Genomic DNA, 27,896 nt, shown 5'->3' with positions numbered 1-27,896 from the left:
ATACTATACAAATGGGAAATTTATAGTCAGGAATAGACTAATCACACTCCTAGTTTTGAAGGCCTATATTAAAGTGTGCTGTTGCATGAGTAATCAAAAGAAACCCATAGTATAAACATTGATGGCAGAGCAATGCTGGCAAGAAAATATCGTATTTCTATTCTGCTGTACATTAATATAAACTTTAGGGTTATAGGCTCTTCTAATACATTGTACTGGCTACTTAGATTTACAGTAAGTATGGAGAAAATATTGATCTCTATTAAGAACTAAATCTTTAGTCTGTCTCAGAAACATAACATGGATGGGTAGATGTTGCTATTTGGACGTCACAGTGTGAAACACTGATCATTTTATTCCCTTGTTTCCTTTGTTTGCTCTGCTTCGTTTGTTAAAGCTTATAATCCATCTGAAAACAGCTTTGATTACCAAACAGGAAATTGAGCCATTCTATGTCATTGCTATCATAGGAATCACTCAAGCAACACAGTAGTAAATGGTTATAAAGGGCAAACTTTCTAGGAAATTTCTCTTAGACCATGAAAGCTATCAGTACATTAGCCCAACACAGATGCAAATGGAGGGATGTTGGTATAGCAGATGCAAAGGATCTGAATGAGCCTGCCCATCATTCACTCAGCCTGTGAAGTCATACTTTATTTTCCTTACAGCACATATAGTAATTGAACTACTTATAACACAAATAGTGATTTAACTTTTGTGTGCTGTTTGAGTATCATTGACTAAGAAAAACACTTGGAAGTGAATAGCATACTCTTTCTTGTTTGCAGCTTGCCTTATTCTGTAATATGTATTCTATTCTTGCTAAGATAGGCAGGTACAGCCATTACACTCTACTTTAAAAATGGAAATAAGAAGAATGAGAGATATTGTCTTTGCTATACTATTCTGTTTATTTTTATCCTGAGTTTATATAGATGTATTTTACACTCAAAAAGAAGTTAAATTTTAAAAGAGAGCAAAGGTAATGATAACAAAAAGAAAACAGAAATGAGATTAACATTGCCAACTATACAACTGCTTAGAACCAGCTTTGGTTCAACAATTTCTAGTATCTTCTGCACACAAGACTTGGTGTGTTATAAAGAATGCAGTGTCCATTATAAACCACAGGGCTAACAGCAGCCAACTGCCCAAATTTACCTGCTTTGCAATCCATAATTCTGTGAGCCCCCTGCTTACCATTTTTAGAGATGAAGATAATTATAGAAAAATCTCCACCCAGTCGCCCTGCTGTGTAGCAGGTGTTTATAATCCTGCCAGAAGCATCTCAGTAGAACACAAAATGCTCTGAAGGCAATGAAAGATCAAGCCTACGTGTTTCAGAATGTGAAAAATCATACATGAACCACATCTAGGCCCATTTCTCACATCACAAGTGAATGTGTTCATCAAGCAGTGAGTAGACATTCACATTTAAAACACATTTAAAACATCTCATGTATTCTATCCAAGAAACTGTTCAAATGTTGCATAGGCCTTTGAGTCTCTGAATTACACAAGTTTTTCAGTTACAGACAGAATGTAAGAGGATAATTAGCTTCAGAACACACATTTACTTTTATCTGATTAAAGGAAAATCCATTACTACAGTACCACATATCCTGCTGATTATGTAATTAATTGAAGATTGACTCGCAACATATACCACTTACAGGCTTACTGAACAATATTCTATAACCTCCTACATAGATCTTCATTTGCAGTACTAATATTTGGGAGATGCTATTTAGCAGAAAGTCTGGAAATATTTTATGATTCTATTACTGTATGTCTCTGCTTCTTCCAAATTCAAGCAAACTTGTAGTGTGGAAAATATAGTCCAAATATTTCCAGATCACATTTCATGCTTTAACCTTACAGTGAAAAATATTTATGAACTAAGATGTTTGAACTAGCATCTATAATTTAATGAATTTAACTACATTACAATACAAAAATTGCAAAAGATTTTATTTTCCCCTCAGAGTTATTGAACTTCACATCTGCTTTAATATACATAGTTCTTTGCTGAATCCTATAAGGCAGCTACTGTTTAACTTCTTTAAAGATTTAGATGATTAAATAACCGTGTTCAATATGTTTGTGCTTTTCTTTGTATTGCTCTTTGCATAGATGTGTGAATCCCCATTTGTTAAGTTCCCATTGTTCATTCTTCCTTGTTGGGATCCCTTATATCAAAATTTAAAAAGCGTCAGAATACAGATTGGCCAAAGGACTCAAAAACCTGTCAGAAGTAAAGTTCAGGATTTTCTAACCTGCTGAAACTGAACCAGCTTTTATATGATTTTTATTTTAAAATCTTGAGCTAATAATAATTGGCTCCAATTAATGATGCTTTTCATCTGCATAGAAATAGAAAAGAGGGTAGAAGATGAGTTTCAGGGTGTTTATTCATGACTTAGTTTTGAGAGCATTGTTTTAGGAGAAACATAATGGAGGCTGTTACTGAAGGTATGGAAATCAAATGCCCAAAACAACAAAGACCTAGGCAGTCATTATAGCTTAATTTGAAACAAAGTGTTTTACATGCTGTATTATTATTTTTATTATTTTTTATCACTTAAATGCTTTTATTTACATTATGTAATGTGGTCTATGTTGGCCAAACTACCTCAAAGATCAATTTTTAAGAATGAGCTTGTTTACTTACTTAGTTTTTGTATCGTGAAATTGACGGTAAAGAGTGTTAGAATTCAATTTTCAGTGGGAACAGGAGTCTCTTCGCCTGTAGGGGATGTGGTATCTGCATCTTCCAACTCGCAGATCAGTGAACAGTTGTACATATTTAACTGAGGGTTCAATATGACAACAACTCATATTTCAGACAGCAGGTAAGAGATTTCTTTCCTTATTTTGAAAGATGATAGAAAGAGAAAGATCTTCTATTTACTGTTGATGCCCTGGATGATCACAACACAGCACTGGGACAGGCCAAAGCCAGGATCCAGGAGCTTCATGTGGGATCTGTCATATGAATGCAGGGGCCAAACACCTGGCCATCTTCTGCTCTCCCGGGCATGTTAGCAAGGCACTGTATAGTAAGCACATCAGCCAGTATTTCTTTTTTTTTATTATTGTTATTAACATTGTATTATGTGATACAGTTTTACAGGCACTGGGGATTTCCCCCACCCCTCCCATACCCCTCCCCCCATAGTGGATTCCTCCACCTTGCTGCATAACCACAGTTCAAGTTCAGTTGAGATTCCTTCATTGCAAGCATATACCTAGCATAAAGTCCAGCGTCTTATTGTCCAGATAAGTTCAGTGGCCTCTTGGGGAGACCTTCTCTGGTCTGAAGGTAGAGCTAACAGAGTAAAGTTCCGGTCAGTTAAAAGCCCCAACAAAACCTCAGTATCAATATACAACATTATGGAATTAATTGACATAGTATTGGGTAAACAATATGTTAAAAATAATGCAAGTTCCATTCTTCGAAACATCTGGGTTAAGACAGTATCAATGACAGGTTCAAAAAATAACAAACCAAACAAAAATTATAGGTTAAATCAAGGCAAACATGTGGTATCTAATCTTTTGGGATTCGCTCATTTCCCTTAGCATTATAGTTTCCAGCTGGGCCCATTTAGCCACAAAGAACTGCATTTTGTTTTTTTAATAGCTGAGTAGTATTCCATGGAGTAGATGAACCAAAGCTTTCTTATCCAATCTTCTGCTGATGGGCATTTCGGTTGCTTCCATGTTTTTGCAATTACTGATTGTGCTGCTATGAACATAGGGATGCATGTTGGTTTGTCATGGAACAGGTGTTTTGGATATATTCCTAGGAGTGCTATTGCTGGGTCATATGGTATGCAGATTTTGAGTTAAGTGTTCTCCATACTGATTTCCATAAAGGCTGTACTAACCTGCAGCTCCACCAGCAGTGGAGTAGGGTTCCCTTTTCCCCACATCCTCGCCAGCAAGCGTCGTTGGTGTTCTTGTTTATGAGGGCCAATCTTACTGGTGTTAGGTGGTACCTCATTGATGACTTAATTTGGATTTCCCTTATTGCCAGGGAACTGGAGCATTTTTTCATATGTTTGTTTGCCATTTGGACTTGTTCCTTTGTGAAATATTGTATCAGCCAGTATTTCTATGGGAGCTCATATGGGATTCCAGCATTGCATGTGGTAGCTTAGCATAACATGCCACAATACTACCCCCTAAGTGATTTCTATCAAAGGATGAATGAGTGAAGAAACTGTTACTGTTACATATGAGACAACTTCAAAAATTTGCTAGAAAAGTATGCATGTTTTTCAAAAAAAAATTTACACCAAGATAAACTTACCTTTAAATACAGTTTTCATGTATATGATATATAATATATATAATGTAGAATTATTCAGTCTTATAAGGGAGGATGAACCTGAAGCAAAGCAAAGTAAAATAAGTCTGACAAAGAAGACAAGTGCAAACCACAACGAGATATCATGGCACTACAGTTAGAATAACCATTATTATATATTTTTTTAAAAACCCTCAGGAAATAGCTTCTTGCAAGTGTGTCACTAAAAGGAAAACCTGAGAAACTCTTGTCTGAAATGCAAATTAGTCTGGTACTATTTGAAACAGTATGAGGGTGAATATCTGGCATAGTGATTAAGACATCTGCTGGGATGCCTTTATCCCATGTTGGGAGTATGTGAGTTTGACACACTCTAATTCCCAATTCCAGCTCCCTGTCACTATGCACTGTTGGAAGCTGCAGGTTATGTTTGAAGCAGTTGAGTCTCTACCAACTAGGAAGGCCCCGATTTAGCTCTAGGCTACTGGCTGAGTCTGGTCCAGCCATGATTGTTACGGGTGTTTGGGGCATGAACTGGTGAAAGAGCTCTCTATCTCCCTACCCTTATTTTTAGACTAAATACGTATTTGAAAAATAAGCTATTAAGTGGCCCAGCTATCCCACTTTTGGTAATGCATCCAGAAGAAATGATGACATCTCATAACAGAATTTATGGAGTCAAACCAGATGCTGATCAGTGGATGAATGGATAAAGAAAATGAAAAAAATACTCAGTTACATATTTTTAGCAATAAAAATAGTAAAACAATACTTTCCAGTAAGTATTTAGAATTGAAGATCATTATGAAAAGCAAAATAACCTATATAAAGGAAAATATGAAATGCTTCCTCTCATATTTGAATTTTGATACACATATAGATTAACAAAACAGAAAAAATACTACATGATCTAACTCATATATAGAATCTTAAAACAGGCAAATACATAGAATAAAATTGGGAGAGGGGAGGAAGAGGGGAAATGTTTCAGGGGATACAAAATAACAGAAATGTAGGATGAGCAAATCCAGAGATCCAATTAATAACACAGAGACTACAAGTAGCAAAATTGTACTGTACTGATTGCTGCTCAGTGATTTTTTTTTACATTTACCACACAAAAAAAGATGAATAAATATGTGATACGTTGAATATGTTAATGTACTTCATCAGTGTAAACATTTCGCCATCAATACGTATCCTGTGACATCATGTTGTGCACGTTAAATTGATCTTTAATATATATAATTAGTTATAAATTATGCATTCCCTAATTGTAAAAGAGTTTATGTCAAGAAACAATGCTTTCTCCCTAGGATTAAATACCTGTACTGTCATGTATTATCAATTTTTCATATCTTTAGATATTAAATAGTTTACATTTTAATTTTATATGATTTGATCTTCTCACTTTAAGGCTGAGCATGCTGTCTTATCTCAATAGTATCTTCGGTATTTAACACTGTGATATGCTTACTGTGCCTTTGTGCAAATTTGTGATAAGTTGTGTGTAATAGACTAAAGCATAATGAAGACTTGTGTTCAAATGATAGTACTATTGCTTCTTAAATGAATGAATAAGATTTTAGGATGTGTAATTAAAAATTGTTAGAGTGTTATGTTCTTATTCATAACAAAGATAATGTCACCATCCCTTTATTAGAAAATAGCCATTCTTAGTAAGGAAATATTAGTGTGGTGACTTTATAAATAATTTATTCTTATAAATGCCATGTTGCTGAGTATTAGTGTGTATTTAAGTTATAAACAAGACAAAAAGCCTTTCTCTTCATGCACCCTGTAGTCTGTAATGGAGGAGGCTGGTTTTGTAGTGCAGCAAGTTAAGCCACAGCCTAGAGTGTCTGCATCCCGAATATACAATGATTCAAGTTATGGCTGATTTGCTTCCAGCCTAGCTCCTGGTTAATATGCCTAGGGATACAGCAGAGTGTAAATCAACTGCTTTTGCTTTTCCCAGTCATGTGTAGCAAGGAGTTCCAGCCTCCTGATTTTCCTTAAAACTCTGTGGTCAACCATTCCCTGTTGGATCTCCCACATGGGATGGAAGAAGCCCAGAACCCTCCTCACAGGGTCTAATGACATCGGAACAACAACCAGGAGCCCTGATCGGTCCTCAGAAACAGAACAGTAAACTTCCTTCAGGACTCAAGGGAGGAGCTTTCTCTGTTCCTTACTTAGTTCCAACTTTGGCTCCCAATTCTCTGTTGCAATGACCATCAGGGTCGCTCTGGACTCCCCAAAATTGGATCAGATAGACAGAGACCAATAAGGAAAGCTTAGAACAGACAAGAAAAATTCAGCTTAGACTCCCATATACCTTTCTAGGTAGAACACAAAGATCATTACTCCTTGCTAAGGTATTGAAGATTTCTCTGCCCACCCCTCCTAAAACCGTTCTGCTCCTCAATTGTTAACATATAGCTTGTTAGAGTTTTAAGTCTGTTTGGATTATCCTAAAATTCACAAAGTTAAGTAAAATCACACTTGAATACTAAACGCTGTTTTTTTCGAATTGACACTAGTGAGCTCATAATAAAAGCCAAGCTTACGTTTGAGAGAAAAGTATTAAATGATCTTGCCTCACATTATTAAAAGCAGACATAAATGCAGTAGCATATTACTCATGTGCCCCTTATTCTTACAGAATCTAGTCATCATAAATGAAGCCAAATCAGTCATGCTGCTACAGAGTACTTTTATGGACTTTATAATATTATCAAATTGGTGATATCACGTTAATCCTCAGAACAATACTATAACACAATTATGAAACAGTAAACTGAGAAGTTACATCATTTGTCTATGAATGTACCTAATAATCAGTACAATTGGGGCTCAAATACAGATAATTTGTTTGGGCAAGTTTCATGCGACATTCTGCCAGTACTAATTTTAAGAGTATTACTCTAAGTGAAGAAATTAAACTCACAAATAAAGTACATGTTGAGAGAATATGTTTTAGCAATGATAATTTAAAACTATTTGATATAAATATAGTTATTGTGAGATAAAGCACTTAAAGATGAATTAGCTATGTACATATTGAAAAACCAATGGTAAAAGAAACATGTATCAGTTGTGTATGTTGATTTTGTTAATGTAGACATTTTGATAAGTTTCTAGATTTAATATAATTTCAAATTTGCAATAAGTCACAAAAATACTGCTATGAATTCCCTTTACTCCTCACTCCGACTTAGCAAACTTTTGTCCAATGCTCTGTCCCTCCTACTTCCCCACTCTCTCTCCTACAGCCATTTGAGGGGAAACACACACATTGTGAATCTTCATATAAATTCCTCAAGATGTAATCCTAAGACAAAAAATACAGTAATCTTGCAACTCAGACAATCAACATCAATATAATACTATTCTCTTGTTTAAGGAATGTGGTCTGTAGCCTTTGGTCAAATATTCATCTGTAGCTTATCGTTGAGCATAATATTTTATTTCAATAGATGTTTTGTTTTCTGAGCTACATAGGAGTTAATAATTATATCAGAGTCTATACAATTCAGAGTTGAAAATATTATTATTTGACCCTTTACAGGAAAAAAGTTTGATAATTTTTCATGTAATTGGAAATACATGTTCAAATTTCATTGTGTGTCCAGGTGAGATGTTGATATTTGTATTTCTTCATTTAGGAAACAATATGGGGTCATTTACTACAGTTTATGTTTCTTCTTTTAAAAAAATAGAATTTATTTAAAAAATAGAATTTATTTAGAAATCACAAAATCACATCTATAGATAGAGTGAGCAGGTAGAGGAAAGGTGGAAGAGAGACGTTTCTACTTTCATCCTGTGTGCACAGGGAGAGACAGGGTGCTCCTCCCCTCCCCATGGCTTCTCCTGAGCCTGGGAAGGAATGATACTTTCCTCTATTCCCAGGTGACAGAAATAAAACCTGGGGAAGCAGCTATTTCATTGACAAGTATCCAAACTGTATTACATAGAGCAGGGGAAGTATGGGTAAGTCCAAACTTGGTATCTGACAGTCCCATTTCATTCCTACCTGATATTTTCAACCCCAGTTCTTAAGGGCTATTGAAGGATGTACTTGCAAATGATCTTAAACTGCACTACCCTGCTCCTTTTTGGACTGACAATGTTTATGGAATATAACAGTTTATCAATTCTCAGAATAAGTTCTGATTAATATTCTTTCAAAAATGTGCAAAGATTAAAATCAGTAAGACTCTTATGAATTCAAAGTATTTCAGCACAAGGGAAGACAACGTGCAGGCACTGGACAAACCACAATATACAGATTTGGATAATTAATTTACAGCAGCTGTGCATGACCAAGTAGACTGCTTGTCACATGAGACTGTAATTGTGCCCACTGAACTGAACAGATGCACACTCCTCACAGTTCTAGTTAGGGACAATAACTTTGCCAGTGTGACTTTACTTTCTGTGGTGGGTATTGTGGTACATTGGGTTAAGCCAATTAGGATGCCTGTATCCCACATTGCTAAGTCACACCTAGGCGTTGTTTCAAGGCTTGACTGCTCTACTTCTCATCAGCTTCCTGCTAATGGATCCTGAGTGGCAGAGGATATTTTCATTGCTGGGCACCTGCCATCTGTGTGGGAGATCTGGATAGGATGGTAAGCTTCTGGTTTGGGCCTTGCACAGAACATACCTGCTATGGGCATTTGGAGAGCAAACCAGAACATGGAAACTCTCCTTTTGCTTCTCCTTCTGTCTGTGACTCTGTTTTTCAATTAAATGAGAAGTAAATATGGAAACATCAAAAATATTCCTTCTTAATGTAGTGGTAGCTGACATATCACATGTAAACAATTTCTGATTTGAATTCAGACAAATTCAAAGTTAAGGTCACATCTTGTTCTTCAAAGTCAGACATTGTTCAGGGAGTAATTAGAAGAAGAATGATTAGACTGGCAGGAAATAATATTGTCTTCCGCATTTATTGATTTAGCATTGATTGATGCTTTAGTTCTATCCACTTTCTGATATTAAAAAGAAAAGAGGCAGGGATCAGCTAGAGAACTAATTCTGAGTATACTCATTTTCAATTTCATCTCAATAGTGGATGGGGATACAGCAAAGAGTGAAATGATAATAGCAAAGGCAAGAAGGGCAGCAGATGTATATTTCTAGATGCTATCAAAGGAGATTTTTGAAGAATTACTAAAGAAATGGCAATAAAAATTTCAGAACATATTTTATGTAGCATCAATTTCAATATCAACTCCTCCCTTAAATGCATAGTTTAAATATTAAAAATTATCTTATAAATACTTATTTTGAGGGAAAGATTGTGCATAAATCTAAGACCAAAATTTTTACCTAAGTTTTAATGACATAATAATTTATATAATTTAAAATAACATTTAGGGCCCGGCGCAATAGCGTAATGGTTAAAGTCCTAGCCTTGCACGTGCTGGGATCCCATATGGGCACTGGTTCTAATCCCGGCGGCCCTGCTTCCTATCCAGTTCCCTGGCAGGTGCAAGGAGAGGACTTTTGCTGCTAGGCTTTTGCACTGAGCCGTATGTCTATTTTTAAAGAATTACAGAAAGGGATAGATAGAGATCGTCCATCTGCTCCAGATGATTATAATTGCTGGCCAAGAGAGTCATAGTAGTTTCACAGTTGCGCGGTAGAAGTTCAAACACTTAAACATCTAGCATTGTTTGTTCTAAGCTATTAGCAGGAATCTTGGTCAGAGGCGGAGCAGCAGGGATAGTAACTGGATCTCATATAGAATACTACGCCAATGAGGATGTTGCAAGCAGCAGCTCTACTGTTACACCGCAGTGTAGCCCTCCTTTTCATTTTTTGTTTTTTGAGATAGCATATTTTGAATTTACATCACATTCAGTGGCTTAATACATGTCCAAATACAATGTATAGCAAGTAAAAAGCAGAAATACTGAAAAAAGAAAGGAAAAATGGGAAGGAAGGAGGGAGGGAGGAAGGAAATGAAGAAAGTAAGAGAATATCTTCATATTGTTGGAATTGTATCCATAAATGATATCAAATCTGTGAAAACCTAACTAAAAATTTGTAAAAATTAAAAATGCTGAATTTTCCAAACTAAGCACATAATGAATAAGAATGTATAAGCCACAATAAGAAAACTAGCATGGGTGGCTAGTTGTAAGTTTAGTTACTTCCTATGTCCTGACATATTTTTATATACTTTTTCTGTGTCCTGGCCTAATTTTGAATAAATATGACTTTTGAAAATGCCAGCCTCGTTCAGCTGGAAGAAACAAAAGAATATATTTGGACTGAGAGATTTACAGGGGAAGTTTTGCATTTTGGGGAGCTGGATATAATGATCACGATATAAAACACTCGAAGCAGCTAGATAAAATTCATAGTGTTGCTAAGCAATGTCCCCAAACTAGTTGGAGGCCTTATTATAGATCCCCAAAACTGGATCCAATTCCCCAATGTGCAGAAAGCCAATCAATGACACTAGGTAAGTGGAAGAGAGTAATTGTTTATTTCAAAGGGCAACACAAAAAGCTGGGCAACTCCTATATGTTGGAATTGGACTTGAAAGATAGCTGATCAGCTTATGTCCAGGTTCCTGGTTGGGCACGGTATCTGGTGGCCTTTCTGTGATTGGTCAGTGATTCCTCCTCTTTAGAGAATTTATGATGGCCAAGTGGGCTCTAGTTGGTCTGGGTGTATGTGATTATAAGGAGATAAATCCTGCCTGAACCTGAAATTCCCCTACTCAAATCACTTCAGAACAATACTGGCCATAGGGATTCTTATCTATTGGAGAAGCAAATGACAACTGGAGTTCAGTGACTAGCACCTTATAAAGCCAGCTGGATCAGTTCCTTATGTCAATGAATTCCTTTTGATGGAGGATGTGTAAGGGTACCTTGGGCTTAGCAAGACATACTAGCGTCAGGGCCCTGCTTTCAAATGTTCAGTAACCCCTATCTGTTGTTACTCCTCAATCCTGAGGGAATGGGGATGATGACCATTCTGACTGCTTCATGCTATTTGTGGGGCAGTGTCGGGGTGTTTGTAGAAACAGGGGAGAGCAAGTTATCAACAAACTTCCTAGTCCAAGCTTAGCTGTGGAGATTCTCTGTGTCATAATAGCATTTGGCCTAGGCAGTTTCTATGCAGCTTAATCTTTTGGATTATTGCCACTCTATAGCAGCAATAAAGGCAATGATAAACTTGCATTCCTACACATACAATGAAAGGGAAAGAAATTAATAATTTCTCCCATTGGAAACCCTCATTCCTGAGCCTGGATTAGAGTGATTGAATAGTGATAGCACTGTCCTTTTAGGACCAGTTGAATATCATTTCTGAGTGTGTTAAAGAACAAAATCACACTCCCTAGTCCTAGCTGTAGAACAAAAATAGCAAATCATTCATTAAACCAAAGACAGACAAGCCCGCTCCAATTATATAAGCATGTTTAGAAAATTGGCAGACTTCTGTATATTTGTTTCTATCTTCCATCAATGCAGGGGAAACCCTGTATCCCAGAGCATGCCAAGGTCACCAACATTTCTTCCTTATTTAGACTCAGTGTAGATGTTTTCACCCTCTTACTATTCTGAGACATAGGGCATGGATGAGGACTTTGAGTTCAGTCTTCTGAACTAAGATTCCTGGTGGCAATGCTATTGTTTCCAAAGTATCCTAGGAAGTAGCCACTGCATACTCAGCCCTTGACTATTCTGATCCACTACATTCAGATGTAAGTTTCAGATATAGAGTCTCCACATGAGTCAGATCTATCCTGCTAGGACACATCCATTTCATAATCTATAATCAATCTCATACAGGTGCTGGGTTAAGATGATACAATTTTCTTCATTATTATTATTATTGTTAAATTGAAATGTTTGTTTAAAATGTGAGGAATTCACAAAAACACAGTCAAGGATAGAGTGGGCAGAAAGGGGAAAGGTGTGGGGGAGATGTTTCTACTTTGTTCTGTGTTCACAGGCAGAGAGAGAGGACTCCCTCCCTGTGACCTGGCTTCTCATAAGCCTGGAAGGCGCGTGCTCACATGACACTGCCTTCCAGTATCAGGAAAGGGGAAGCACAACCTAAGGAAATGTCATTTGATTGGCAAGAATGTGGACTGTATTACATAATGGTTTCCAATTTGCGTGTCTAATCCTGTTTCCTGCCTGTCCTATTTCATTTCTTCCTGAGCTTTATAACTCCTATTTTTTTTTAAAAAAGATTTACTTATTTTTATGCAAAGTCAGATATATGGAGAGGAGGAGAGCAAGATCTTCACTCTGTGTGGATCCAAAGCCAGGAGCCAGGAACTTCTTCCGAGTCTCCCACATGAATACAGGGGCCCCAAGGCTTTGGGCCGTCCTCCACTGCTTTCCCAAACCACAAACAGTGACTGGATGGGAAGTAGGACCTCTGGGATTAGAACCAGCACGCATATGGGATCATGGTGCATTCAAGGAGAGGAGTTTAGCCGTAGGGCCACTGCGCCTGGCCCTATTACCCCTATTTTTAAAGATTGCTGAAGGGGGGCCCAGCGCGATGGTGCAGTAGTTAAGGTCCTCACCTTGCACGCCTGGGATCCCATATGGGCGCCAGTTCTATCCCAGCAGCCCCGCTTCCCATCCAGCTCCCTGCCTGTGGCCTGGGAAAGCAGTCGAGGACGGCCCAAAGCTTTGGGACCCTGCACTCGCGTGGGAGACCCGGAAGGAGTCTCCTGGCTTCAGATCAGTATAGCATCGGCCGTTGCGCTCACTTGGGGTTAGGGTTAGGGTTAGGACGGAAGATCTTCCTCTCTGTCTCTCCTCTCTGTATATCCGCCTTTCCAATGAAAAAATAATAAAAAATAAATCTTTAAAAAAAAAAAGATTGCTGAAGGATGCAGTTTCTTTGTTCTTTTAAAAATTATTTTATGTTACAGCATATTGGGCGCTAGGGTCTCCCTCCCCCCGGCCAAGTTTCCTCCCCTCCCCATTGTTCTCCCCTCCAGTCTTACAATGGGTTTCTTTCGTGAATTTTTCTAAGTCCATCATGCTGCCACTGAGGTATCTCCCAGCAATGTAGCTGTATCTCTCTGAGTCCATCCTTGTACTGCATGCGTGAAGACATGCTTTAACTTCAGAAGCGGTAGTGCACCGCGATCTGTGCGCGCTGGGGCAGGGTACCTAAAAATAGAGTGACTACTCTATGAGTACGACGAAATCAGCAACGTTTTGAACAAAGTACTCAAAGTGGGATGTGTGTTAGTAACAAACCCTTTGGAGGAGAAGGTACCTCATTTAGCTAGGATAGGTTGAGGGCTGTGTACAACGAGTCTCAAGTGTTTCCTCAAGAGCAAGATCAGAGCTAAGGGAGATCAAAGAGAGCTTGCTTGTGCAGGTGTTCAAAGGGTCAAATACCACTGCAGAAACAGCGAATTTCTGTAACAATGTTTGAACCTTCTCTTAAAAGTTAAGATAAAAATCATGATAAAACAATATTCTCACACCTCCAAACTGTCTGTACTACATGCAATAAGATACTGTGATGTAACCTATGAATCAATAATTAATGATAAACGGATTGCATATGATCACCTGAAATTGTTAATATCTCTCTTACCACTGTTAGTACTACTACCCAGGGGGTAATGATGACCTAGTCCATACTGTACTCCCGTTTGAATCACGCTAGCATTAATTCCTGCAGGAAGATATTGGACATTTCTGCACCACCCTACCATCACATAGATACCCCAGCTACAAGTTCTACAACACCATGGAGATGAAGGCTCACTATTTTATTTCACTTAATTTTTTTCCTTCTTTTTTCCCTCTCAACCCAAGGGGGCTGTACCTAATGGGAGGTATAATGGAAGTGCAGCAGGAATACATACACTCATAGGTAGAAACAGAGAGATGTATACTCCTGCACTTGCAATACAAGGACAGATTCACAGTGAAACAACAGATAAGTCTCCATATTGTTGGAAGATGCCGCAATGGCAGCACGATGGACTTCTGAGGGCACTCGGGACACACCTAGTGAGAGACTGGAGAGGAGGAAATGGGGGGAGGGAAAGGGGAGGGAGAGGGGAAATCCCAGTGCCCATTAAACTGTGTCATAAAATACAGAATCTAAAACCAAAACAAAACAAAAGCAGTGTTGCTAAAAGCAGCCCCTGAAAAGAAGCAAGCACTTTGTCTACTTTTAAAGGGACGCTGGCCTTTTTCTCATTGGGACCTGCCTTCTCACAGTGTCACAGCTCATGGCTTCACTCACTTACCACAATGCTGGCCCCATCAACCCAGTATTTTAGGCTTGTTAAATATTTATTTTTTAAATAAATAATGTAGAATTTAAAAAGCATTATCAAAAATGATAAAAGTGCTTAAAGTTGAAGGAACAAATATCAGGTACAGAGTTCAATCTGCACAAGATACAAATAGATTCTATCCAAAAAGGATCTAAAAATATTTTCCTTAAGTTTCTATAAAATACTATATTTTCTAAAGTAAGAATGCAGTATAGTGTTTATAATATTTGTATAATAAAAACAATTCCATATAGTAGTGTGCATAATATATTTAATAAAAATAATAGCACAAATACCAGAAAGTCAAAATTATATCTATCCTTGCATATTATTTTACTATATGGGAAGTAGCATGTGAATATATAATATGATATGTTAATGGCATGCATTATAAGCCAAAATAAATAAATGAAATGGGTATGAATCATAAGCTATGAAGTAGCTGGAGTGAATTCCTAAAGAGTGCTTCCCTACTACTGGAGGAAGTAAGGGTTGTATTAGTCTGCTTTGGTTACATTAGAGATCCCAGAGGAGCTTCCTGTGAAAGCTATATATGTATTTTAGCATATATAGCTTGGAGGGAACATTTTATGATATTAGGTCCCCACAGCCTGGTATCTGATGTTTAAATTGGGGCTAAGACTGATGTTATGATCCTGGCATCTGAGAAGTGGGGCTGATGGGACATCTTTAGGTCATTGGAGGTATGTCCTTCGAAGCTACTATGACTTGCTAACTCTCGCATTCTGCATGCATGCAAAGCCAGTACCATGTGAGCAATATCCAGGTCTGCCACCAGCAAGAGCCAGGCCTAGAGCTGCTTCATGACAGAACTCGGCCCTGGGAGGTCTGCAAAGCCAATCTGCACTCTGATGCCTCTAATGAGAATGTGGTGGGAAGGGCAGCTTCTGGAACCTGAAACGCTTTCAGGGAGTTTCTTCCTTTGTCTTCTTTAATGTGTGGGTCCTTTTTGCCTCAACTAATGTCTTTAAACAGTTTTCCTACACTCATTGCTTTCTCTCCTTTTTTTATGTGTGTGTCTGATACAACTTTTACAGAACTTTTGACTTTGTACCCTTTCTAAAAAAGATTTATTTTATTTTTATTGGAAAGATATACAGTGAGGAGGAGAGACAGAGAAGATATTCCACCTGTTGATTAACTCCCTAAGTGGCCACAACATTTGGAGCTGCACCGATCTAAAGTAAGAAGCCGGTGTCTCTTCTTGGTCTCCCACACAGATGCAGAGTGCCAAGACTCTGAGCTATACCTGACTGGCTTTGCAGGCCACAAACAGGGAGCTGGATGGGAAGTGGTGTTGCAGGGATACTGGTGCTTGCAAGGTGAGGACTTTAGCCACTTTAAGCTACTATGTCTGGCCCAGGTTTTGTACCTTTTGTTCCTAACTTTCAATGTAAGACCAAGAACAACCATTGATACCGATGCCACAGCCTGAGATCTAGTGGACCTGCAGCCGTGGTCCACCACTTCTAAGTTCATTTTCCTACCAAGTCTCAGGATAAGGACACAACAGCAAGGGGGACCTTAGAATCCCAATAGAATCCTCATGTCCATCTGAAATTTCTGCTGTCATTTAGAACACAGTCTTCAAACTTTCGAGGAAAATCAGTTTATTATGGAGCAGGGTGGCCACTACCTCACAGCATAGCAGCCTGAGGGGAAGGCAAAGCAGGGTTTTCATAGTTAAAGTAAATATACAAGCAGTCATGATATGCGCAGAGCAGCAAGGTGCTTAGTGGCAACAATCTGTTAATTCTAACAATAGTATCTCAAACAGACAAAGCAACAGTTACTGAGGTCAGCAAGCCCTTAAGTACTCAATAACATTAAATAATGCACAGGCTCTCAGCATTGGTCCAAGAGCCTCACTCAAACTAGCACTTTTGCAGAGTTTGTGTTTGATTTTCTCGTTGTTATCTGTTTCAACCAATCCATGCCAACTTTATCATCGTAACCTTTGCTATTCATGTTTGTGTCAGCATTGTTGTTTCCTGAGTATACTTCAGAATTGCTCTTACCTCTCAACTGATAACACTCTAGGCTTTCTGTAGCCCGCTCCTACAAACTCTTCCAAGGTTCCCCACTAAACCAATGACAAGTGCTCCTCCACATCTTTGCCTTTAGTTATTGTAATGACCCCACTTCTTGATATCAATTTACTCTATTAGTCTGTTTTCACTACTTTAACCAAAATACGTAATAGGAAGTTTTTTTGGGAATGAACAGGTTTATTTCAGGCTATACAATTCAGATCAGACAGTTGTATAGAGTGGCATCTGTTGAGGCTGTTCATTGCAGGTGCAGAGGACTAATCACATATAACCCAGGAAGAAGAGAGAGGTGGGGAGAGAGAGAGCGCTAGAGAGCAACTAGACTGAGCTTGAACTCCAGTAATCATCCCTGTGGTGAGGAACTACCCTGTAAGGGCTAGCTTCCAATGAGCCAGACCTCCCACCAAGCCTACCTCACTGATGCCAAAATAAGATCAAGAATGTCTATCTTTAATCAAGCATGAAAGCATCTGCATTTAAACATCAGCCTGAGACTGAAGAAGCTAAGTCCTACTCAGCTTATAACAAGGGGATCTTAAATGGTTATAGAGCAATGTATAAACTCAATTTTGATGGTTGCTGCACAATTATGTACATTTAGTAAAGCTAATGAAACTGTGCAGTTAAAGACAGGAACTTCATTGTCACAAATGTTTCAATAAAACTCGAAAAAGAATATTTCTTTAGTTTGCTGTCAGATAGAAATAGAAAAACCGACATAAGCAACAGAAAATAGTTACCAAGTTGCTAGTTGTTTATCTAATGTATCAATAATTGAATATGGATTATTAAAAGATCCCAATAAAAAGAAAGAGATTATCTGTTGGGGCAAAGCAGAAATTCAACTAAGTTATATAAAAGATTCTTCCTCTAAATATAGACATAGCTTAAACATTAAAAAAAAAATAAAAGTATTCTTGTATTTACCACTTACCCTTACTTTCATAACCAAGTCAGGAATATTGTAGCAACACTTACTTCTGCCAAGTAGGACAAGCAAAGAGCTTGTCAACACTGTCACTAGTGTTTAGCAGGAGGTTCAGTTTCTAAACCTTTTGGGCAGTAAGGAAAGCAGAGTTATGCCCTAGCCTACTTCACCCTCACCTATCTGGGTTAGTAGAGCCAGTGGAGACCTGTGCTTCTGCTCCCATCAGTTGTGTTTCACATTCTAACCACCTTTGGTGTTGATGGGCCTATTGGGGAGCTGACCGGCTATAACTGAATGGTATCCATGAACCAAAGTGAAGAATTAGGAGGCAGGAAATGTTTGAACTCCACTTTCTCCCTTCCTCTCCTCTGGTGTCACTGGGCCCAGAAAGGAGCTGAATTTCCTCTCTCATCAAGCAGAAACCAAGCTGCAGGTGGTGGCTTTTCATCTACTTCCTCTCGGGACAGTAGCATCCAGTAGGCAACTGAGCTAACATTCATACTGGAAGACAAGGTGGTGATATTATTCAATGTTCATTTTCACTGAGAAACTTATCAGCAAGGCCAAACAGAAATCTGAGCATTCACCCTGTTTTTTGTTAAATAAGACAATGGAGTCGGCATTCTGATTTGTTCTGCATGAAAGTTGTAGTGCCCTTACAGTAACAATATATACAAAATAAATAGATACCCATGTAAAATGGATCACATACAAATTTTAGTGACAACAATAATCTTGAATTTGTAAATTTTACTCAAGAATCAGAGAGACAAAAAGTGCTCATTGTTGGCTCACTTCCTAAATGCTCATATACCTGGAATGGACTTGACCAGATTCAGGAGCAAGGGGCTCAACTCAAGTCTCCCAAGTAAGTGAAAAGGACATAACCAGCTGTCTCCCAGAGTCTATATCGGCTTGAAGCTCGAGCTGGGACCTAGAGACTCTTAAATATGGGAGATGCATATTAGCAGATGTTTTAACTGCTACGCCAAAATCCCATTCTCTGATCAGTTTAACTCAGTCATCAAACATGCTTCAATTAATATTAATTTAACTTTTAAAAAATATCAATAACAATATATAAAACAAGTAAAAATAATACAATTGACAAATGCAATAACTGAAAAAATACCTTGCTATTTGGGCTCATCCAGAGTGAAGATATCAAGGAGAGGATATATGAACCTGACGGAGCATCGGTGGGATTCACCCAATATGAACAACCAAAACAAAATAAAATTTTAATAAATGGAAATGTGCTATGCAACCTGTGAAACAGTAACAAAAAGAAAGAACTTTCACATTATCATTCATGTATGAATATTGGTGACAGAATGGATTTGAAAAAGATTCAAATAGATTATGCATAGATCTTAAATGTACAGGAAGATATGACCCTGTAGAACTCAGAACCCAAGAGATGTCTAAACAGGATTTTATAACGCATGCTAATATATACTAAAATTTACATTTTCAAATTTAAAAACAAATAAAAATCTTCAAGTAGGCTAGCACATAAGATTCCACTAACCTGAGTAAAAAAAATACATAGTTAATGAAATGATTACTTTGCAGAGGATGGTTAGATTTGTTGAAGTGTAACTAGTGGTGCAGAGCTTGAGTGAAAAAAGATGGCAAGAAGCTTTTTAGTTTGTCAGTTTGAATTGATGAGAAGAAATTATTTCATCAGCTAGTATGATGGATATCTCCTTTCCAATTGGTCAAGGACGATAGAAGTCAGAGATTATTGATAAGCTACTGAATCCAGAGTAGTCCCAGGGAACTAAGTACAGTATGGTTGTAGAATTTTACTTAGTTTTGAATTGCAGTGAACTTGAAATTATTAAGTGAATCTATAACAGGAAGATCCGGAGTTCCATGTCACACATTTATAAAAACGATGAGCTAATCACGATTAAATGCCGGGGGAAGGAATTTGATCTAGCAGTTAGGATTCCCAAATTGTGTATTAGAGTACCTGGGTTTGATGTTCAACTCCGTGCCTCTGGCAAACTTCTTGCTGATTCTGATCCTAGACAGTGAGGAATGGGTCACGTGATTTGGTCCTTGATTTCCAAGAAGCAGATCTTGATAGAGTTCTTGGTTTTGAGGGTATTATAATCATCTGGGACAGAACTAGCAGATGGGAGATTCATTTATTGTCTCTCTTTCCCTTAGGCTTCATATAAACAAAATTTAAGAAATCTTATAGCTATTTGTGATGCCAACAACCCCACTTACACACATGTTGAAGTCCAGTTGCTCTGTTTCCAATTCTATCCCCTGTTGATACATCTGGAAAAGCAGTGGATGGTGGCTCAAGAGTTTAGGTTTGGCCAGCAATGTGGGAGGAAAAGATGGAATAATTGTCCAAATAAACAAACAAATCTTTTTAATAAAATGAAGTCAGAGAAATCCAGATAACAATCTCTTAAGAAAAGAGAACATGAAACCCTATTAAGGAAATTCTTGCTTAATCAAGAATGATATAATTTTCTTATCCATAAACAAAATAATTAAGAGACAAAAAAAGCATTTATATATACACCTGGAACATTTGTTTTTCATAGGAATTTGTTAAACGTTGATCCCGCAAGTGCCCAAATTACAAAGACAGAAAAAAAAAATGAAGAAAATAAAGAAACAAAATGAAATGCTGTGTCCAGCATGATGACTCAATATGTGCATTGCATGCACCAGGATTCCATATGGGCACCAGTTTGTGTCCCAGCTGCTCCACTTCCCTTCTAGCTCGCTATTGATGGTGTGGGAAAGCAGTAGATGATGGCTCAAAGTTTTGGGACCCACTGCCTACATGGGAAACCAAGGAGAGGCTCCTAGCTCCTGGCTTTGAATGGGCACAGCTCTAACTCCTTGTGGCTATTTGGGGAGCAAATCAGCAGATTGGGGATCTTTCCTTCTTTTTCTTTTTTTTTGTTTTTTTTTTTGTTTGTTTTTTCTTCTTTTACTCTCCTTTTTCCTGTAAATATGACCTGCCTTTCCAGTAAACATAGATAAATGTTTAAAAATGATTGCAGACATGAACAGATATTTTAATAAAGAGTATACATGCAGGCTCATCAAAATGTGTGCAAATTAGGTGATAAAAGGAAATGATGTGTGGATTTCATGTTTTTCCACAAAAATATCATTTAACTCCATTTTCAAACTGAGTTAGTCTCATATAGGTTAAAAATTTGTACAAAACGGGTCAACAGCATCAATAATCAGGGACATGATTATAAAACATCAGTAAGATATCACCTTACATTCACTCAATGATTTTCATAAGTAAATAAATAGAGAATACTAAATGATAGGAAAATTTAGAAAAACTATCACTAATAGATTGCTTTGGGTCTGTAAAACTGGAAAAGCCTCATGTCTGCTTCTTACAAAATTAAATACAACATTACCATTTGACCCAACATTTGTATTCTTCAGCATTTATTCGACAGGAATAGCACTAAATAGCACTTTAAAATAATGCTGTAGAAGTTTATTTATATTTGTCTAAAATTGGAAATAACCTGGATATCTGTTTTGATTAATTTAGATATCAACTTGACTGCCCTTATTTATATTCAGCACCCTCATAAAGCATTATTTCTGGGTTTATCCGGTAGGGTGTGTCCTGAGAGGCAGATACAGAAGGTTGTATCTAGAGAGGTAGCAGCTTAGAGGGAACTAACCACCTGCTGTGTGCATGAGCGCTATAAAATATGCTGTATCTCCAAATAGAACAAAAAAGGGAAAAATTCATTTCCATTCCCTCCCCTGGGGTCAGGACATCTTCATCTCAATCTTCATCCTGAGTATCAGAACTCCAGACTTCACTGCTCTGGGATTCCAAACCTTGTCCCCTGCGTTTTTTAGATCTTTAGTTTCACACTGTAATTTGTGTTTACCTGAACTTACCTCCTTCAAGTTCTGAAGCCATCTAAACCCTGATGTGTTATGTTACTGGTTGATTAAGAATAGCGACTTAGCCATCTGGTGTCTGAGTTGGGGCTGATAGGTTTCTGGGTCATTGGGGACTTGTACTTGAAAGATGGTGTTCATTGGAGGGTTGCTTATTTAAACTGAATTTGCCCTAGCTTCACTCCTGCCAGCCTGCTTTGTGAATGTTTCCTCACACCTGCTGTGCCATTGCGACCTTCCTTCAGTTGCCAGGCTAATGAGGTTACCTGACCTCGAACTGAAAACCTCCAACTTTCAGCTGAAATAAATGGCTTCCTTCCCAAGAAGCTCCTCTCAGGTACTTTAGATAAAGCAACAAAACTATGACTAATACATGTACCTTCCTGGGTTCCACAGCTTTAGGACTTGGACTGAGTTACCTTACTCTCATCCCAGGATGCCCAGCCTATAGGCAGAATGCTGTGGGGAAGTTTCAACCAACGTGTGTGAGCCAATCCCATGAAAACAGCTCCTCTCACATCTATTCCTCTTTGTGTTCAGTGATGTCTTCCTGAGAATGTAGTGTCTATCAACACAAGGATAGTTAAACAAATTGTGGTACAATTAAACAAATATGTGGAATACTATTGAAAAACAGAACAAAGAAACAAAGCCAAAATACTGGTACACACAACTGACACTTGAGTAAATCTCTAGGGATCTCTGGTGGCTGAGAAAAGCTGACATCAAAATCTTACACGTTATGGCACGTACGTTATATTTTTGAAATGACAAATTAAAGAAACATAGAAAAAAATTATAGATTCCAGTGGTGGCTGAGCAAAGGAAGTAGCAATGTTTTAAATGGGTAAGATGGGATTTACTTGGGATAGGTCCATTCACAGTGGTAGTCGTTGAAAATCTGAATGACATAAATGAATTGTGCCAATATCCATATCTGGATATGACTGCTAAATTAATCCAAGAAGTTATTATTGGAGAAACACAGTGAAGGGAATAAATGGATCTGAATTTTCTTTACAACTGCCTGCAAATCTACAAATATCTGAGAACCTGAAATTAAAACAAATTTTCAATGCTGATTTTCCCAAATTCTTAACCATATGATAAAATTAAAATACATTATATATGTGAAGTATGCATAATGCCTCTAAGAGGCAGCACACAAACGCTTGGGTCCCTCTCACCCAGAGGGAACACAACCACAACATTAAGTTCTGGACTTCTGACTTCGACTTGGCTCAGCAATTATTACTGTGGGTACCGAGAGAGTAGACAAGACAATGCAAAAATCTCTGCTCCCTCCCCTTCCTCTCTCTTCGCTTTTTCCTATCTTTCTCCAGTCCTCCCCACCTTCTTCTGTTACTCTGCCTTTCAAATAAATTAATTGCATTTTTAGAAAGAAATGTAGTATCACTTTACACGAAATAGGTGTTTTCCAAAATATTATGCTAAGTGACAGAAGCCAGATAAAAATATGTGCATACTCTAATTCCATTTATCTAAACTGTTAGAAAATATAAGCTTATATGCAAACACAGAAAGCAGATGAGTGGGAGTTTGGGGATGGACAGAGTCTAAGGAAGAAGTGGAATGAAAGAATAGAACGGTCTAAAAACTTTTATGGTTATGGATTATGTTTTTATTGTAATTGAAGTGGTGTTTTTCAGCTTTGTGTGTATGTGTATATTGCACATTTCAATATTTATTATATGCTAACTCTGTTACTATAAAGATATAAGAAACAAAGCCAGAGGAAGGAAGATAAATCTGTGTCTCTTTATGTTCCTCTGCCTTTGAAACATACAGGTTTATTTAAAAAGCCAGATCAAATGCTATTTGAAGAAAGAATGTGCTTCTCACTAATGGCAGAACTGGTGTGTTGAAGAGAACACATTTTTCAACATACCTGTTTTGTGAAACAATTGATATTCCATAATTCCATCCGGGAGAGCCAGGTTTAAAGCCTAGTCTCCATTTCTGATGCCAACTTCCGGTTAATGTGCTCTCTGAGGCAGCAGGTGATGAATGGTTCATGTAATTGATTTCCTGTCACCCACTTAAGAGATAATGGGTGGGATCCTGGATTCAGACTTCAGCCTGCCCAAATACTAGTCATTTCAGGCACTGGGAATACAGCAGTGCTTGGGAGCTCTCTCCTTTTGATTCTCTGCCTTTAAAATGAATTAGGTTTTTTTCTTGTAAAGCAATAGTAAATTTTCAATAATATTCATGAATAGAAACAAGAAATACTAATTATCAGAAAAATAGCATAGCATAAACTCTTTATATGAAGTATTTTATATAAAACCATGACAGTAAAAAATATGAGAGAACTTAAAGGATGCCAGAAACTCTGCCATAGGTACAATTTAATCAGCTAATAAATCATCCTATTGGTTTACTATTTTCTGTTGCACTAAAATAAACATTGAATAACTAAAGAATAAAGTTCAGCTATAAAGATAGTTTAATTTCATAAAAATATTTTAAATAAGCTATAATTTTAATTTCTCAAATAGTTACACCTTGCTATTTGCATATTATTTGACTGATTTAAGCATTAGTATAAAATATACACCTGAAGTACATGACAAAAATACCATAGCCTCACACACTTACTTGTGAAAGAAACAGCAGTCATCGTATCTGTAACAGTAGAACAAGAAATTCCCTCTATTCACTTTTGTAACACAAAAATTGTTAGAGGACAAGTACTTAAAATGTGCTGGATCTTGCATTACACACTCATGTGAAGCATGGACAACTTATTGACCAGAGGGGGGGAAAAAAGTTCGTCAAGCAGTGTGCTCCAGTTTCAATATGATTTATTAGCAGCAAAATTTGTATTGAGGCCTGGTGCCTAATGCAGCAGTAATGAGAAATAGGGACCTTTAAGAGTGGAGCTTAGTAGGCAGTGATTCAGTCAGGCTCATGATTACCAAAGGTTTCACTTTGATTTCTTAGTGTTTCATTAGAGTATGTTAATTCCCATGGAGAAATTATTTATTTATTTATTTATTTATTTCAAGAGGAGAGAGAGTGAGAAAGAAAGAGAGAAGAAAGGGGTGAAGGCAGGAAAGAAGAGAGCTATTTTGTATCTGCTCGTTCATTTCCCCAATACCTACACTTGGACCATCTTCAGCTGCTTTCCCAGATACATTAACAGGGAGCTGGACCTTAAGTGTAACAGCTGGGACTACACTGAGTATTCCCACCGTGGATGGAAGGTTTTCAACAAATGGGGCCATCTTCTAACAGTTTGCCTTGGCAGAGTACCAGGGAGCTGAATTTGTTATGGAGAAGCCAGCACTCAAAGTAGGGCTCAAATGGGATACTAGCATACCTGGTTACAGCTTAACCTGCTGTGTACTAGAACACTTGCCCAAAATCAACCTCTGTAGACTGTGTTATATAAATATTTTTCTTCTTATAAGGGTATCAGCAATGTACAGCACATGGTGGGTGGAGATGATAAGTACCATTGTGAGGAAGGTGGCCTGCAGGGGAGCATAATGCCTATTTTTGTCATGGCCATACTACCTGTGCACTGTGTGACATAGGGATTTTTGAAACATACATGGGAAATTGATGTTCTTCGTCCTATATCAAAATACACAGAAAAACATCAAATATTTTTGACTGAAGTATATTTGAATGAAATACCCTTCATTCAAAAGGAAGAAGCTGGGCCTGGATACTAGTGTAGAAGCTTAAGCTGCTGCTTCTGATGCTAGCATCCCATATGGACAACTGTACAAGTACTGCTGTTCCTCTTACAATTCAGCTGGCACCTGCTGTCAGATGGAATGTAGTAGAAGTTGTCTCAGCATCGAAGCTCCAGTATCCACATTGGAGACTTAAATGGATCTTGCACATGCTGGCTTTAGCGTGGCCATCATCACCATTCAGTGAGTAGCATTTCTATTTGTTTATTTATTTATTTAAATGTACTTAACAGAAAGATTTACAGAGGAAAGGTGAGACAGAGAGAAAGATCTTCTGTTCGCTGTTTCACTCCCCAAGTGACTAAAATGGCCAGAGCTGAGCTGATCAGACGTTTCTTCCTGGTCTCCCACATGGGTTCAGGGTCACAAGGCTTTGAGCCATCTTCTACTGCTTTCCCAGACCACAAGAAGGGGCTGGAAGGGAAGCAAAGAGCTAGGACACGAATCAGCACACATATGAGATCCCAGCACATTCAAGGCAAGAATATAGCCACTGAGCCATCGTGCTGGGCCCAGAAATCTTTGCCCCAGTCTATAGCTCTGCCTTTCAAATAAATTAATAAATGAATAAATATTTTTGTTTTAAATTTGCATTTATCTATTATCAGATAGGCAGACAGTAAAACTAGATCTTCCATTCTTTTGTTCAGTCCTGAAATGATGCCAAAACTAGGGTGAGTCAAGGCCATAACTAGGAGGCATTCACTCATTCTGAGCTTCTGAAATGTATAATTGGGACACAATAGCTAAAAGGGCCACATTTAGCAGGAAACTGGAAATGAGAACACAGCCAGAAATCAAACCCAATCATTATGTTATGGCATGAAGTAATCTTAACGGCAGTCTCATCCACAGCACCAAACCCCTGCCCCCAACTCCACGATTCATACATTGCCTATCAGTGTGGGATTGGTGGCTCCCATTTACCATTGTGCTAGGCCTTCGAGTGCTGTTGGGAGCTTTTACATAGGGTGGCCATTTTTATCCTTATATGGGCATTCAACAGTGTACAGCACATGGTGTGTGGGTGTAATGGGTACCATTGTGAGGTAGGTGACATTCTAGTTACTGTTGCCTTTTGGGGGGGCATAGTAACATACCTGTCTGTTCCATATTGTAAGGGTTCCCCAAATGTACCAGGACTGGTACATTTTAATATCTAAGCTACTTCTTCATATTCCCAGCAGCTACTTCAATTTCCTTCCCCATATATGGAGTTGTCAACCATATTGCTTTGTGATGTCTTCGCACCTCAGTTGCCCATATTTGGTAAGTGTGTACCTGGCTGAGCAACCAAGCATGAGGGGTGGCGCCCCTCATTGTCTGCTGAGGGTATATATAGGAAGATCATAAGCTTCGGATACCTGGATACCTTCAACATGGGTAAAGCAGTAAAGAAGATAGATGTTCCTGATATAGATATGGAACAGCCAGCATCAAGCTCAAAAAACAAAAGGAAAACTCCATGTCAGTCCAAATCCAAAGGTTCTAAGAAGGTAAGATTACTCTAAATAAGTTCTTCCACTTTTCCCACTAATTTCCTTTCCCTCAGCATTCCTGCTATTTCCTTGCCTGGCAAAGTCCCCATCCTCAATCCATACATTTCTCATGAAGCCCCCCTACCCACATATATCTTCTCTTTCCTCCTGGCTTCTCTGTTGTCATTTCAGGTTCCAAAAACCACAACAAAGGGGAGAACAATTCAGGGAAGTGCAAGCAAGAAAGTTTCAGAGAAAACCGCCACGTCTGTGAAAAAGACTAAGAAAGCCAAAGGAACTATTCTATTTGGCCACTATCATCGGCTGAATGAGAAACTCAGTAAAAGTGAGACTAAAGAAGAAAAGAAGGCGGATAACTCTACAAATTCAAGTGATGGCCAGGATAACTGAGTTGAAAAATATTTGCTAATGTTACATGGCCAGTCATGTAAACATTGGATTTTCCACCAATACGATGGTGATATAAATAAAAAGAAATCCAATGTGAAAGAGTTGTTTCTTGTGGACTTTGTGATGGTGGGGAAGGAATGAATGGAGAAAGCATGTGCGTGACAAGGGAGAGAAATCAGTTCTGAATGATTGAGCCTTATTGGACCAAGGGGTCTACAGTTAGGAGATAGAAAATAAGGACTGAGTGAGGATGTAACACAGAGTTTCTCATTTTTACAACTTATAACCATTTGAAAGTTCCCAGTGTTGGGAGAGAGGAACTGAGAGACATCCCCGATTTCCCAAGCAAAATAACTCCAATGACCACGGCTGGGTCAAGGCAGAAGCCAGGAGCCTGAAACCCCTTCCAGATTGTCCATGTGAGAGGCACAGGCTCAACTATTTGGGACATATTTGTGCTGTTTTCTAAGGCACATTGCCAGGGAAATGTAGAAGTACCACAATTGGGAGTGAAACAGGTGCTCAAATGTGATGTTGGCATCCGAAGTAGTGGCTTTACCCACTGTAAACTAGCATTGACCCAGGAGTTCCTTCCTTATATCCTGAAAGCAAGGAAGAAAGGAACTTTATTTTCTTGTGTATGTTTAAGGAAAAGGAGAAAGGCATGATGAAACTTTCTAGTACTGCGTAATGTGTGGTGCAAGGGCAGTATTGCCATGCCCCAGATGGGCAGCCTACTC

General features: G+C 38.1%; 1 protein-coding gene and 1 long non-coding RNA gene across 2 annotated transcripts; one reads left to right on the top strand and one right to left on the bottom strand.

Moving 5' to 3' along the window:
• Positions 1–1,183: 1,183 nt before the first annotated feature.
• On the bottom strand, positions 1,184–6,709 carry LOC121169459. The gene is made up of 3 exons (XR_005885848.1): positions 6,570–6,709; positions 4,686–4,688; positions 1,184–1,195 (listed from the first exon to the last, which is right to left on the bottom strand). It is a non-coding gene; the product is annotated as an uncharacterized LOC121169459 (long non-coding RNA).
• Positions 6,710–26,630: 19,921 nt separating this feature from the next.
• LOC121169528 (uncharacterized protein CXorf51A-like) lies at positions 26,631–27,257 on the top strand. Its single transcript, XM_041000114.1, has 2 exons — positions 26,631–26,763; positions 26,938–27,257. The coding sequence occupies exons 1-2, from the start codon at positions 26,647–26,649 to the stop codon at positions 27,154–27,156; spliced, it is 336 nt and encodes a 111-aa protein (XP_040856048.1). The 5' UTR covers positions 26,631–26,646; the 3' UTR covers positions 27,157–27,257.
• Positions 27,258–27,896: the final 639 nt, after the last annotated feature.

Source organism: Ochotona curzoniae, unplaced genomic scaffold, assembly GCF_017591425.1.
Source record: "Ochotona curzoniae isolate NIBS_2020 unplaced genomic scaffold, NIBS_Ocur_1.0 scaffold_1852, whole genome shotgun sequence".
NCBI lineage: Eukaryota > Metazoa > Chordata > Mammalia > Lagomorpha > Ochotonidae > Ochotona > Ochotona curzoniae.
The sequence above is the reverse complement of the archived record's forward strand: the minus strand, read 5'-3'. Positions and strand labels throughout refer to the sequence as shown.

Bases quoted from the DNA above. Each gene is read 5' to 3' on its own strand.
- LOC121169528 (XM_041000114.1), top strand. From the start codon at position 26,647: ATGGGTAAAGCAGTAAAGAAGATAGATGTTCCTGATATAGATATGGAA. The intron at 26,764-26,937 runs GTAAGATTACTC...TTGTCATTTCAG, and splicing joins AATCCAAAGGTTCTAAGAAG to GTTCCAAAAACCACAACAAA.